Source organism: Rhinopithecus roxellana, chromosome 9, assembly GCF_007565055.1.
Source record: "Rhinopithecus roxellana isolate Shanxi Qingling chromosome 9, ASM756505v1, whole genome shotgun sequence".
In the NCBI taxonomy this organism is placed as follows: Eukaryota; Metazoa; Chordata; class Mammalia; order Primates; family Cercopithecidae; genus Rhinopithecus; species Rhinopithecus roxellana.
In genome coordinates, this window is record NC_044557.1 from 85,059,587 (window position 1) to 85,074,596 (window position 15,010).

The 15,010-nt window shown below is 52.6% G+C and overlaps 1 protein-coding gene across 4 annotated transcripts in view; it reads right to left on the reverse strand.

The window, feature by feature from the left end:
• Positions 1-15,010, reverse strand: part of DENND3 (DENN domain containing 3) — a 69,171-nt gene that overhangs the window by 18,747 nt on the left and 35,414 nt on the right. For all 4 annotated transcript variants that reach the window (XM_010385458.2, XM_030937616.1, XM_030937617.1 and 1 more), the window contains exons 10-14: positions 13,115-13,211; positions 11,254-11,357; positions 10,160-10,359; positions 7,920-8,441; positions 778-1,037 (exon numbers count right to left, since the gene is read on the reverse strand). In XM_010385458.2, coding sequence (XP_010383760.2) covers positions 778-1,037; positions 7,920-8,441; positions 10,160-10,359; positions 11,254-11,357; positions 13,115-13,211 — 1,183 coding nt within the window. The remainder of the gene's footprint in view (positions 1-777; positions 1,038-7,919; positions 8,442-10,159; positions 10,360-11,253; positions 11,358-13,114; positions 13,212-15,010) is intronic.

Genomic DNA, 15,010 nt, shown 5'->3' on the forward strand with positions numbered 1-15,010 from the left:
TTTACCTTTCTTTGGAATTCTAGAAGGAAGTCTGGCAAAGCAGGTGTGGAGAAAAGAAGAAACTGAAGGCCAACAGCAAGAGGTGGATCTACTGGCCGAGCATTTGCTATGGGCTGCGACTGTGGCTTGACTGCCCTTCCGGCTTCTATGACCACTCAGCAGGCGATCACATAAAACACTCGGGTATCTGACACGCCTCTTACAGTCCCCTTAAATCTGGGAAAACAACTATAAGACGTAAGATGAATCAGAATGAAATTCAGATTTCCTCGACAGGGAAAATGACTACCTTTAAAGTAGGATGTTAAAACTGAAGATTTTTTAATTGTTATAAAATAAACTTGTTATGTTTTACATGAACCAGGTCCGACTGTGACTAGAAAATGTGAGCTACTGTAGCTCACTGTGGCCGGCACACGGCAGTTTCTCAGACATCTCATGGATGAATGAACGCATCCTGCTGTCCCTAATGAGAATGTCAGCCCACACTGCTTCCTGCTTCCTGCCTCCCAGATGCAAGTCAGTTGTGTTAGAAAAGCAGTTACCATTCTAAGCCTGCTCCGTACGTAAACGACTCAATCCCCACCACCCACTGAGAAGGTATCAGCCTTATTCCTGCTTTACGGATGAGCAAACTGAGGGACAGGAAGCCAAGTGGTCTGCAGAAGGTCTGTGGCTGGTACTTGGCATGGCTGGCAGAGAGCTCAGGGCCCGCTCCAGCCATCTGCCTCCTAAACACAGGTGGGGTCCGGAGCTGCCTGCCCGTGCTGCCCTTACCTCTATATTTCTGAAGGTGGAAATCTCCACGTAGCCTGGCCTTCCTTCGGTTAGGAGGAACAGACGCTTCTGGGTCATGGCGATCTTGCCAACGCCTAGGTTCGTCTTGACGGAGCTGGACAACTTATACACACACTCGTTTTTATCCAGGTGTTCCATCACCAGCCACGGCAGACTGACCTCCTGGGCTTCTGCTTCTGTCTCCTTCCAGCAGTTGTAGAAATCTTTGAATGTTTCTGGGTCAATTTGTTTCTGCTGTCCTTAGTTTTATAAGAAGAAAAGAGAGGTATCTTATAGGCACATACATCGGGAGCCGCAAGGGCTTCTGCATGACCTGAAGAAACCACGCACTACCGGAATCTGGCAGCAGGTGGCGCCAGCACTCAGGGCGGTGGATGGAAACTGCCAGAAGGTTTTGCAGGGCCTTCCGGGGCAGCCCAGGTGTGTTCAGCTGTCAAGGGAGGGGCACACGATCTAGGCTGAGCCCGCAGCCCTTTCCAGCCTCCGGCTCTGGGATGGCCATGGGACCTGCTTCAGGTAGTCACAGCAACTCTTACCTTTGGGTAGGAAAGTCCTTCGGGACAAGGACACTCTTCTAATGGTGACAAAGACCTTCCTCATCACTAGAACTGGTGGCCACTGTCTCGGGGTCACAGGGGAGCTAGTCCTAGGATGACGCTAATGCCGGGAAGGTTGGATCCTTAGCGACACTGCCCTGCCACTGAGTCCGCCTCGCCTGAAACTGGCCTGACCTCCACACTCTTTCGTTACAAGCAAATCATTAACTTTTGTTGTTTGCAACTGAAATCATCTCCGCTGATGAGAAGCGGTAACCTTCCCGCGAGGCTGGCACTCACGGACTCTGGAGTCAGGGGGGCCTGAGCCTGAGGCCCGCTTCATGGCTGTTCACAGAGACTCCTGGCAAGTCGTGGAACGAACCTGCTTTATCTGCCAGCTGGAGATGGGACGACCCCTTGGAAATCCCAAGTCCCTGCCGGCAGGTCCTGCCAACTCAAGCCCCTAGCCTGCCTGCTCGGCTCTGCCTCCACCCTGTGTCCCAAGCCTGTCTGTCCCTCTCTCCATCCCCTGACGTGCGGCAAGTCCCCCTCAGTTCTGCACAAGAAACCCCTCCTCAGTGGCTCCTGCCTTCAGAGCCAGCCCCACTCACAGCCTGCTTCGCTCGGCACTCAGAGCCACTTTTCTAAAATGCAAGGAGGAGCTCCCGCTCCCGTTTTCAACACTCAGGGCTGCTTCTGTACACCGCCACATTCCTCCAAGATTGGGCCCCACCTACCCACCCCACAGCCCAACCGTACCAAGCATGCTCCCAAACAGGTCGTGTTACACACACACACACACACACTCATCCTGCCTGCTCACACCAGGAAACTCCTACCCGTCCCTCAACACCCGGCTAGACGTGCCCACGCACAGCCTTCCCTGATAAGAAAGAAACATCCTGGCCAGGCCACTGCTGAGCTGCACACACGCTTCCCTTATGGCACTGCTGTGTCCAGCAACACTTGCTATATGCCAAGAACCACAATTCACTCGATATGGGGTCCTACTTACAGCCACCTTGTGAATGAGGTGGCTCATTCACAAGGGGAAACTGAGACATGGAGAGGAAAGCCCTTTGCCAGCAGACCTGGGCTGTGAGGCCGGGCAGACGGTCTGCCCAGAGCTGGGGTATGCCTTCCTGCTGGTCGCTACTTGAAAGGGGAGTACCTGTGACCCCAGATCCTCAGATCCTCAGATCACGAGTCTGAAACCAGAAGACGTGGTTAATGGTCCAGCTCTGCCACGCCCCTGCTCCGATTCCATAACAAAGCGTCAACAGCAAGGCCTGTCTAGGGAATCTGCCATCATGGCCACAGCTGAGTCCAGGACGACTGAGTCGTCATGGCAGCAACTAAAAGGGGAACGCCGCAGGAAGAGAGTCAGCACTGTCACAGGGTCAGGAGGATTTTTTTTTTTTTTTTTTTTTTTTTTTTTTTGAGACGGAGTCTTGCTCTGTCACCCAGGCTGGAGTGCAGTGGCGCGATCTCAGCTCACTGTAAGCTCCGCCTCCCGGGTTTAAGCCATTCTCCTGCCTCAGCCTCCCGAGTAGCTGGGACTACAGGCGCCCGCCACCTCACCTGGCTAGTTTTTTGTAGTTTTTAGTAGAGACGGGGTTTCACCGTGTTAGCCAGGATGGTCTTGATCTCCTGACCTCGTGATCCGCCCGTCTCGGCCTCCCAAAGTGCTGGGATGACAGGCTTGAGCCACCGCTCAGGAGCACTCTTAGTCTCACTTCAGAGTCACAGGCACTGGGGGCCCTGCAGGGTGAGCTGAGCAGGAAGGCTTCAGCACACGGCGCAGGCGCCAGGCGGTTATGCAAAAAATCTCCACCAGGTGGCGGGATTCCCAGTGAATTCTTCTTTTTGCCTGTCTGTATTTTCTAGTCACCAGATCCAAACAGAAGAGAAATATGCACCAGTAAGGCTCTCTCTAGGTGCAGTGTGATTGTTCCAAAGAAGTCACAGAAGAAGACAAAGGAGGGTGTTGTGGCCCCGGTGGGCGAGGCCTGTGGCCCGGTGGGCGAGGCCTGTGAGGCCAGGTCTCTGCAGCCCCTGTGCTGGGCAGCAAGGTCATCTGTGAGGTCGCAAAGAGCATGTAGGTCCTCTCCCCACTCCACACCTAAGATTGTTTGCCAGAGTTCCTCTTCTGTTTCAGAAATACCATTCAATGCAGCCGCCTCCGCCTCGGCCTGGGGCGCCTCAGCCTACCCTTCCCAAGGGTTCTGAATTGCTGGATTTATTGTAGTTTTTATTTTATTTTATGTATTTCATTTTCTTTTTTTTAAAATTTAGAGACAGGGTCTTGCCCTGCAACCCAGGCTGGAGTGCACTGCTGTGATCATAGCTCACTGCAGCCTTGAATTCCTGGGCTCAAGCCATCCTCTAGCCTTGGTCTCTCAAAGTGTTAGGATCACAGGCGTAAGCCAAGGCGCAGACTCTGGGTTTAAGGCAGAAGCACTTGTTACGTGAATCACATCACATAAAACAATCTTTTGGTCAGGTAACCAGGCGAGGAGAGGCCCCAAAAACAGGAAAAGGAGAGTGAGTGCGAATGAATGGGCGAAGCCATTACCTAATGAAGGAGCCAGGCACCCTGAGTGTGGAGCCCCAGCCACGAGTCCTGCCCCTTGCACCACTCAGGGCAAATCTTCTAGCTACCTGGTCCACAGCAGTTCCTGGGGCTGGGCAGGGTGAAGTGAGTGTCACCAGAGCCTGACATAGCTTCTTCTCACAGACAACAGTGCTGAGCTCAGGGCGAGGGCACTCAGGGCTCTAGAAAACCCCAACGATGGGAGGAGCAGCAAGACCAAAGTCCCCTCAGGCAAGAAGCAACACTCACTGCAGCTGCCACCAGTGCTCAGCCAGCCTGTGGACACCACGCCACCAGCACTGCAGCAGAACAAGGCAGTCCATGCCCAAGGTCACTGTGCAAACCCACTACCATGCATACCCACAGCCACTGTGCACACCCAGACACAGTACAGCACGCCCACGACTATGCTCACCCACAGACACTGTGCACACCCACCGTGCATGCCCACCACCGTGCACACCCACCCCCACGGCACACACCCACACTATGCAGCACGACCACCACTATGCTCACCCACAGGCACCATGCACACCCACAGACACCGTTATGCACACCCAGACACTGTGCACGACCACTGTGCACACCCACTGCGCATACCTACCAAAGTGCAGCCAGACACTGTGCACACCTACCACAGTGCACACCCACAGACACTGCACACACACCCCACCAGCACCATGCACACCCACGGCCACTGTGCACACCCATTATGCACACCGACCACTGTGCACACCCAGACTGTGCATGCCCACTAACGTGCACACCCACAGCCACGGTGCACACCCACTGTACAGTACACCCACCACTGTGCACACCCACAGACGCCATGCACACCCGCAGCCACTGTGCACACCCACCGACACTGCACACTTATGACCACTGTGCACATCTCTAGACACCAGGCACACTCACGAGCCTGTGCGATCCACAGCAGCTGCCATGCACGCGCTTGTTGCACAGGCCCACGTGGGCACAGTGCCCAGTCCTCATTTGACTCCAGTTTCACACAAACACCAGCTGTTAACCTTGCTCTCGTCACCCACACGCCTCCAATACAACTGTTCCTGCTCAGCTCGGTGGCGTACAGGCGACGTCACCATTGGAGCTGTCCATGGATGTCTTGCTTCCGCACGGCCATGCTGGAGGCGGCAGACACGTCGGCGTCCCTGGGGAGGGCCACCTCACGGGCAGCTGCAGCAGGGAGCATATTGGCCTTGCGCTGTTAATAGCATATTTTGCCATTAAAGTATGTAATGATGAAATTGCAATAATTTTTTGAATAAAATCTGATGTATTCTTATATCACATAAATTCGTCCAAAGATGGTGACACCGAGCTCTGACCAAACTTTTTTTTAACAAATGCCCGTTTGGCCAAAACATATATTAGGTGCTGCTTTACACTGGTCACTTCAGGCACACATGTCCCAGAATCAAGACCATTTCCTAACCTAATCGGCAACGTAAGCAAGGCCAAAGTGACAACAGGGCCACTGATGGCATTATCACAACCAGCCAGGTCTGCTGGACAAGGGCCCACACACCCCACTGCAAACCCCCCTTCCAGGGCTCCCTTGCAACTGGGCGGCCACATGACACGATTCTGCCCAATGAGAGGAAACAGAAGTCACTGTGTGGCGGGGGGGAGGTGCCTTAAAAGGTGGACGGACCCTGCTCTTGTGGTGCTAATGCCCACGGCTGGCTCGTGACTGGGAGACAGCAGGCTGCTCCAGGCCACAGAAGAGTGACAGAAGAAGCTGGCCCAAGATGACACTGAGGAGCTGCCATGCATGCCCTGGACTCCTGTCACGTGAGAGACAGGGACCCCCCAGTGGGATTCAGCCCCTGCCCTGCCCCACAGGTGGCTCCTGGGTGGTGCTCACCATCCACAGGAGCTCGACGGAAGTGGGTCCCACCCTGCCCTGCTTGGCTGGTGCATCATCGCAGTGTCCCCAAAGCACAGCACGGGAAGTGATCACAGAGCATCTGAGCTCACCCTCATTGGACTCAACAACTGGGACCAGTGAGCGCATGGTCTGATGGCTTCACCACACAGGGAGAGGTACAGTGCGTGCACACACACACGCAGGCTCTCACACACATATACACACATTCTCACACCCACACACATTCATATACACACATACACACTCAGCCATGACATCCCTCAGAGGCCACAGGCAGGATAAGCAAGGAAACTGCATTCCGCAGCACCTGTTCACAGCCGGAAGAGCGACCTGCCAGGCCTCTGTCACCAGGACAGCTTCTCCCGAGGGCCTGAAGAGCCCTACACATCCGTAAGGAAAGGAAAAGCAGCCCAAGATAAAAATGGGCAAAGATCACAGCAACGCAGCTCGCAGAGAAGAAACCAGAACTGCTCCCGAGCACGTGTGCTGTTGGTGACGTCAGTGTGGCATCCTTGCACACTCACAACGGGTGAGAGTCGAGACCAAGGAATGTGTGCTGCCTGGGAGGATGGAAGTGCAGCCCTCGCCAAGCCCGAACGACGGTTCTCACATCTCAAAGCAGGCCTTGGGTACACATCTGAGAGGGACTGACCCACACATACTCCAGAAAACAGGTGCGACACCACTGATGGTGAAACAGGTGGACAAAAGGTGCCCACACACTACAGCACAGGCAGTGGTTGGAGTGAATGAACCCAGCGGATGTGGAGCAACACAGATATGTCTCAAAAACACCATGAGTGAACAGCACGTGCAAACTCAGACATATGGTGGGACAATTCCCATTCTCCCAATTTTGTGTTTAAACTCACAAAACCTAGGTCCTGTGTCAGGTGCATCCATTTGTAGTAAATGCATAAAAACATGGCCAGAAAAAAGAGCTCCAGCTTGGGACAATGGCTCCCTCTGGGGAGGGAGGGAGACAGGCGCACGGTGCCCGCGCTGGGTCTAAGCACAAGCCCACTGCACTCCATGGGAAACGCAGCAGGTGTCAGTCTGGGTGCAGGACCGTGACATTTGTCACAGGACCCCGGCATTTGTCCCATGTCCCTGCTTTTGCATGTGTCTGCAGCATTTCAGCTGAGTCCATGCTTCTGTACAGATGCTGAGCAATTCTCCCAGGCAAGGAGCGTCTTCATCTCCCATCAGCAATTCTACGTCCCTTCCACCCACATAGAGCGCAGCTCAGAGCCCAGCCTGGAGACGTGTTTAAGATCTCAGTGACAGGCACACTGCCTAAGGGCCCCGCCAACCACACCCATTCCCAGGTAAGTGCCCAGAGCAACAGTAAAGACCACGGTGCTGCAGCGGTCTTGCCTGTCACCAGCTGGCGGCTTACCTCACCACTGCTGTTACCTGACCATTGTCGTTAAGTATTTAAAATATATGGGACCAGGCATGGTGGCTCATGCCTGTAATCCCAGCACTTTGGGGGGAAAGGCAGGTGGATCATCTTGAGGTCAGGAGTTCGAGACCAGCCTGGCCAACACGGTGAAACCCTGTCTTTACAAAAATACAAAAATTAGCTGGGTGTGGAGGCACATGCCTATAATCCCAGCTACTCGGGAGGCTAAGACAGGAGAATCACTTGAACCCAGGAGGTGGAGGTTGCAGTGAGCCAAGATTGTGTCATTGTACTCCAGCCTGAGAGACAGAATAAGACTCTGTTGCAAAAATAAATACAGTAAAATAAAATATATGGGCCTGGTTCAGTGGCTCATGCTTGTAATCTCAGCACTTAGGGAGGCCGAGGTGGGTGGATCACTTGAGCCCAGGAGTTCAAGACCAGCCTGGGCAACATACTAAAACCCTGTCTCTACAAAAAATACTAAAATTAGCTGGGCTCGGTGTCACGCACCTGTAGTCCCAGTTACTCGGAAGGCTGAGGTGGGAGGACTGCTTGAGCCCAGGAGGTAGAGGTTGCAGTGAGCTGTGATTGCACCAGTCCACTCCAGCCTAGGCGACAGAGCCAGACCCTGTCTCTAAATAATAAAATCGGTGATGGTGCCAGGCATCCTCTTACCTACAGTCAAGGCCTCGAACAGCCGCTGGATGGTGCTGGCGTCCTTCACGATCCCTGACTCCTGGACCCGCTTCATGAAGTCGTCCAGCTGCATGTACTCCTTGGGCAGCTCGAAGTTCTTCACGTGGTCGTCCAGCTTCGAGGCCTCGTGCGGCTTGTCCAGGATCTCACTGATGAGCCGCATCAGCTCTGGCGCCTGCTGCGCCTGCACCCGCTCGGGGGCAGACATGGATTCCACCGTCCTTTTCACCAAATCAGCGGGAAAGATCCGTATGTCTGTTTTATACAGATTCTGGAAGTCCAAGAGAGCATTCAGCAGCTGTCCTTGCATCAGATGAACGAGCCCTCGGAGGTAGAAATAGCGGGCCAGGAGCAGAGAGTTATCAGGGGCCAGAAAGCCCATGGCCTTGCTCAGCAGGGTGACAAAGTCGGCATAGTACGCCTGCACGCACTCGCTCACCAGCGGAAAGTGGATTTCGGGAATCTTGAATGTATATGGGGACTTCGGCGTCACATTCAGTACTAAAACATTAAGGGGAAAAAGGAGACCATTAGCACAGCCCTTACAAATGAACACGTGTCCCTGCGACATCATCTTGTCAAGGACAATGTTTCTCTGGATGCAAAATAAAATGAGAATGAGTGTGTCCCTCCAACAACCTCCAGAAAGCTCCACGCACCCACCGCCCTGGGAGGCGTGAGAGAACCCTCACTTTGCTCCCATGGTAAAATGAGAATGGGTGTGTCCCTCCAACAACCTCCAGAAAGCTCCGCGCACCCACCGCCCTGGGAGGCGTGAGAGAACCCTCACTTTGCTCCCATGGTACCCCAAGGAAAACAGCAGCTAGCATTCACTGAACAATTTGATTTGCTACAACTAGTAATACTATTGAGGTATCGGGTACTGAGGCTTTATTTGAGGATGAAGCTAATAGTCGAAGCCAAGATGTACTTGCTAGGCAGGATGCAGCCCTTCAGAACCGCTGTTTCATGCACCTTAAAGACAACTCAGGATAGGGGTATTATTATTAGAGTCCTGTTCTACAGATGTGGAAACTGAGGCTTCCACAGCCTGGGTTACTTGTCCCAGGTACACAGAGACTAAGTGCCTGAGCCAAACTTCAACCAGGTGTGTGTCTCACACCAACTCCTTCTATAGATATTACCTAAGGGCCCTCCGGGTGCTAGGCACCAACTGGGTGCTGGTTTTCCTCTTCTCCCAGGAGCTCCAGTGGACCGAGAAAGCAGATGGAGGGTTACAGGGTCTCCAGGGGAAGGTTCCGAGGGCAGAGAAAGCGGAGCATGCTCCCAGCGTGAGTGGGCACAGGGCATCTGCCAGCAGCAGACTGACAGGTGTTCAGAAGAGGAACCACAGAACCAGGGAGGTAAAGTCGCTTGCCCAGGGTCACACAGCCAGGGGCAGAAGGCTCGGACCCCACAGTGGCCTCCAGAATGTTTGCTCTGAGCTCCAGCGCTCAGCTGATAAAGGCAAGGTGGTCTGTCATTCGCGCACACTGCCCCTGCTAGACCATAGCCCTCGGGGTCATCAAGCTGTCGCTCCTGCGTCTCCTGGGGTCTGAGCACAGTGATCAGGAGGAACCGCGTGGTGCTTGCTGCCTGGGCCTGAGACAGCAGCTGCAGGTGCCCCGGGGGTCAAGGCCCTGGCCTCCCAACAGTTTCTCCCATCCACTAGGGACAGGATGTACCTCCCCGAGAAGGCGCCAGGCAGGGCTCAGCCTCTCCATGCACTCCTGTCTCTGTAGAAATGTCCCAACCACAGTCACAGTCCCTCCCCATCCCGGGCCCTGCTCACTTTAGCCCTGGCCCTGGAATGCCAGCTCCACAAGTGCAGGGGCCCTGGGCTCCTTCACAGCTCTGGCTCTAGAAAGTGCCTGGTGCCCCCTGCCTCCTATCACGTGTGTATGTGTAAATATGTATTTATACACATGCAATCCACACACACAGAGACACACACAGCCTGTGCTTGTGAAGGATGCCGTACCATGCAGAGCCCCCGTTACCTTTAGCAGTGACACTGGGTAGCAGAAAATACAGACAAGAAATAATTTTCTAGAAGGCACACAGTTGGCAAAATGAATATTCTAAACATTTCAAATAACTTGGCTGCTAAAACAAGCCCACTCCTCTCCCCTGAAACAAGTTCCAGTTTTGCTCAATGACTTGCAGTGCAGGAATGGGGGGGACCGACACACAGCACCACGATGGGGGGCAGCCCTTACCTGCGCTGCTGCCCGTACAGCCTGCGGTGTCCGTCAGCCGGAGCGAGGAGTTCCTGGGTGCCAGCTCAGGCATGACGATGTCCTGCAGGTTGGGCATGCTGACCACCATGCGCCTGTGGATGACCTGCAGGTGCGAGGACTTCCGAGAGGCTATTTTCTCAACGGTCGGTCTCCTTGGACTTAAAAGCATTCCATTTATTCTGGGGTAGGAAAAAGCAACGCTTTACTTTATAGACACAATAATGATGGCAGAATAAGCCTAAACTAAGTGTTTTCCCCAGTGTAATGAAGAGCATGTGATACTCTTACAGACCAGTGGAAAACAGACTGGTAAGAACGTGTTGCCCAAACCTCACCAAGTGCAGCCTCAGGGAGACCCGGACGCAAGCCCAGAAGAAACCAGCATAAGCCAACAGGAGCCCTGACTGCAGCGGACGCATGTTGGAGGGGCTCAGGAAAAGAGCAAGGAAGAGATGGAAAACCACAGGCTTCGAGGATGGGGGTAGGCGGGAAGAGAGAAAGGAGATGGGAAAGAGTGACACCAAGGAAGACGCAGGGCCGCAAACCACAGGGAGCACGCTAACATCAGGCACGTTTCAAGCGTTCCCTCAAGAAGTAGAAACAGGCCAGGAGTGGTGGCTCATGCCTGTAATCCCAGCACTTTGGGAGGCTGAGGTGGGTGGATCGCCCGAGGTCAGGGGTTCGAGACCAGCCTGGCCAACATGGTGAAACCCCATCTCTACAAAAATACAAAAATTAGCCGGGCATGATGGTGGGTGTCTGTAATCCCAGCTACTCAGGAGGCTGAGGCAGGAGAATCGCTTGAACCCAGGAAGCAGAGGTCGCAGTGAGCTAAGATTGCGCCACTGCACCCCAGCCTGGGCAACAAGAGCGAGACTCTGTCTCAAAAAAAAAAAAAAAAGAGGTAGAAGCGTAGAGAGAAGAGCTTCCCAGCTGTTGCCCAGTTCATCATGAGTTTCTAAGCACAAGGCATTTCCCGCTGACTTTCTCGTTTACTCATTCGAATAAAACTGAGGTCCTTGAACACTGTGATCCCTAAAGAGCTGTGGATCCAAAACACGACAGTGAAGCACCTGTCCTCCTCCGACTGGGTGTTGAGGTCCATCTGAGCAAAGGCGTCCATCCTCCTGTTGAGCCGGGCTTTAAGGAAAGAATGGAACATGTAGGTGTCTAAGACCTGGAAAAGACAGACGGGCTGGTCACTGGGCTGTGCCGACTCCCCAAGTCCCTGCTCCAAAGCCCGAGCCTCCTGGCACAGCACTGGGCACCACCACTCATGCCCAGTGGATACTGACTGAGTGAACAAACTCAAGGGTTTTCTGTTCTTCCTCACTCACACAGGAGAAGAAATGGCAGCCGTACATTCACACAGCGGGGCCCACATACCCACCCCGTGAACAAAAGCGTATTTCATCATAGCTAAAAGAGGTGGACACATGCTTCTGGCCATAAGGCAGTAGACAAGGCTCAGACATATCCTCTTGACATAAACTGTGAGGAAACTCGATAAAAAAGAGGAAACGACTGTTTTCAGACACTGGACAAGAGGCAGGCTTGTAGCTGGTGCGGCTCCAGCCCTGAGGGCGTGGAGGGAGCTCACAGAGGCTGGGGCAGCTGGAAGCCTCCGGCAGGGCTCTGGAGACGAGGGAATGATACAGGGAGCGTGTATCAGGGTCTGTATTAGGGAGCCTGCATCAGGGTCTCCCTAAGCCTTTGCTGAACACCCCGCTGCCCAGGCATAGGGCAAAACCGCATCAAACCAAAGAACGACTGGGAAGCTGTCAGTAAAACAACCCTCCAAGCCCACAAGGGCAGAGAGCCAGTCATGCCCCCAGCAGCCAGGGCGGAGGGTCCTGGCTGATCCCCAGCCATTCAGGAGACACAGCGGGGGACGGAGGCACATCACTTAGTGGATGGGTTAGGTTATACACCAACCCTAGAGAAAGGCTGTTCTTGGCCCACCCCAAAGCTGTAAAAAAAAAAACCCCAAAAGGATCAAAGGACTCTTCAGGCAGCTTCTATCGCCTGCCAGGGCAAAGCCCCTGAGGCGATTATTTTTTTGTAATAGTCACAAACGGAAAAACCCAAATGCTCAGTAGCAGGTGGACAGAAGAACAAAGCGCACTCTGTCCCAACCACGGGACATTCCTAGCCAAAAAAGGAGCTGCTGCTGAGACACACAGTAGCCCAGCTCGGTCCAAGGCAGGAGGCTAAGAGAGGCAGATAGAGCGCAGACCATAGGACTGCACAGCCTGAGACTCTGAGACGGGCCGACCATCTACGGGGACGCACACAGGTAGAGTTGCCGGGACCTGGGGAGAGATGGGGCTGGCTGGGGTCATGGGAATGTTCTATGTCCAGGTTGAGGAAGTGTTGATACAGATATGTACATTTGTCAAAATCCATCAAACCACACACTTAAAATGGCCATATTTTAAGTAAATTATACTTTTTTTTTGAGACGGAGTCTTGCTCTGTCACCCAGGCTGGAGTGTAGTGGCACCATCTTGGATCACCGCAACCTCCACTCCCCGGGTTCAAGCAATTCTCCTGCCTCAGCCTCCTGAGTAGCTGGGACTACAGGCGCCCGCCACCACGCCCGGCTCATTTTTGTATTTTTAGTAGAGACAGGGTTTTCACCATGTTGGCCAGTCTGGTCTCAAACTCCTGACCTCAAGTGATCTGCCCGCCTCACCTCCCAAAGTGCTGGGATTACGGGCATGAGCCACTGTGCCTGGCCATAAGTAAATTATACTCTTAAAAGCTGATTTTTTAAAAAAGAGGGCGAGTCACGTGGCCAAAAGGAACCGTGCTAAAACAAACTTTTTGGAAAAATTGATACACTTGAGAAAATTGATTTTGAAAAGTATTGAAATACAGAAAAGGATAATGGGTTGAACACACACAGGCACACCCACATCCCACAGCTCTCACCTGCTTATAAAACTGATGGTCCCCTGCAGCCCTGGTTTTGAGAAATTCTTCACTATTAAAGACTCTGTGTTCATAATTTAAATGATTCTTTACATCCCTGACAAAGAGAAAGATAGTCTGAGTGCTAAAACGTTCTTAAACACATGAAAAAAGACCACTTTTAGTAGCAGAAAAATGGTTGCGAGAGATACAAACTTTGAAAAAGCTGTGTTCTTCAGAAAGGTTCTTCATTGCCACAACGATACGACATGGATGTCTTTCGTGGCCAAGCATAAGTTCCCCCACTAGAATGAAACTCCAGGAGGCAGTGTTCCTGTTCTCACCTTCCTCCAGCCCACCAGTTCCTTATGCAAATTAAGACGTAAAAATCAGTTGTAGTTCACACACATGAAACTGAGTTCAGGGTGGGGAGCCCAGAGGGGCAGCCAGACTCTGCACGTGCTAACCAGCTTGGCCGCCAGCCTCCCCAGACAAGTCACTTCAGCTCTGTGTTTGCTTGTTTGTTTAGATGGGGTCTCGCTCTGTAGCCCAGGCTGGAGTGCAGTGGCACAATCTTGGCTCACTGCAACCTCTGCCTTCCCAGTTCAAGTGATTCTCCTGCCTCAGCCTCCGAAGTAGCTGGGATTACAGGTACACGCCACCACACCTGGCTAATTTTCATATTTTTAGTAGACATGGGGTTTCACCACGTTGGCCAGACTGGTCTCAAACTCTTGACCTCAGGTGATACACCCACCTTGGCCTCCCAAAGTGCTGGGATTACAGGCATGAGCCACCGCGCCTGGCCCACTTCACCTCTTTGTACCCAGTTTCCTCAGATCATGTTATAAACCCATCGAGATTTTAGCACATGATCTCCCAGATCTAAAGTAATATACAAATAGAACGAACAACCTTACAGGGCATATTCAGTACATAATCTGTTTAGTGTTTTCCTTGAGAGAATAAGTTATTTCGTCCAGGGGAAATAAAGTTTTATCATCTGCAATCATATCTTCTGCTTCTTTTTTTAAAGAGCCAGGATCTTGCTATGTCGTCCAGGCTGTTCTCAAACTCCTAGGCTCACGGGATCCTCCCGCCTCAGCCTCTCAAGTGGCTGGGACTAGTCTGCTTTTCTGTCAACTCACTGAGCTTGTAAAATATTAAGAAATTTAAAAAAGGCCGGGCGTGGTGGCTCATGCCTGTAATCCCAGCACTTTGGGAGGCCGAGGCGGATGGATCATGAGGTCAGAAGATCAAGACCATCCTGGCTAAACCAGTGAAACTCCGTCTCTATTGAAAATACAAAAAAAAATTAGCTGGGCATGGTGCCGGGTGCCTGTAGACCCAGCTACTTGGGAGGCTGAGACAGGAGAATGGCGTGAACCCTGGAGGCGGAGCTTGCAGTGAGCCGAGATCGCGCCACTGCACTCCAGCCTGGGCAACAGAGCGAGACTCCGTCTCAAAAAAAAAAAAAAAAAAAAAAACTTGTTCATAAAATATCTCATCTTCAAAGAACAAAAGGAAAACAACACATTTAGGACCACACTAATTATGCCTCTTTGGGCAGAGATAATATCACATGTCTGTAATACACCATCCCATTTTTTCCTAATAAATTATTCGCTTTATGCAAACAAATACATCAAAAGAATAGGCCATTTAGGCCAGGCACGGTAGCTCACACCTGTAATGCCAGCACATTGTGTGGCCAAAGCAGGAGGATCACCTGAGGTCAGGATTTGGTGACTAGCCTGGCAAACACGGCGAAATGGCCACATTTTGGCCCCATCTCTGCTGAAAATACAAAAAATTAGCTAGGCGTGGTGGTGTGTGCCTGTAGTCCTAGCTAATTCTGAGGCCGAGGCAGGAGAATCACTTGAACCTGGGAGGCGGCAGTTGCAGTGAGCCGAGATG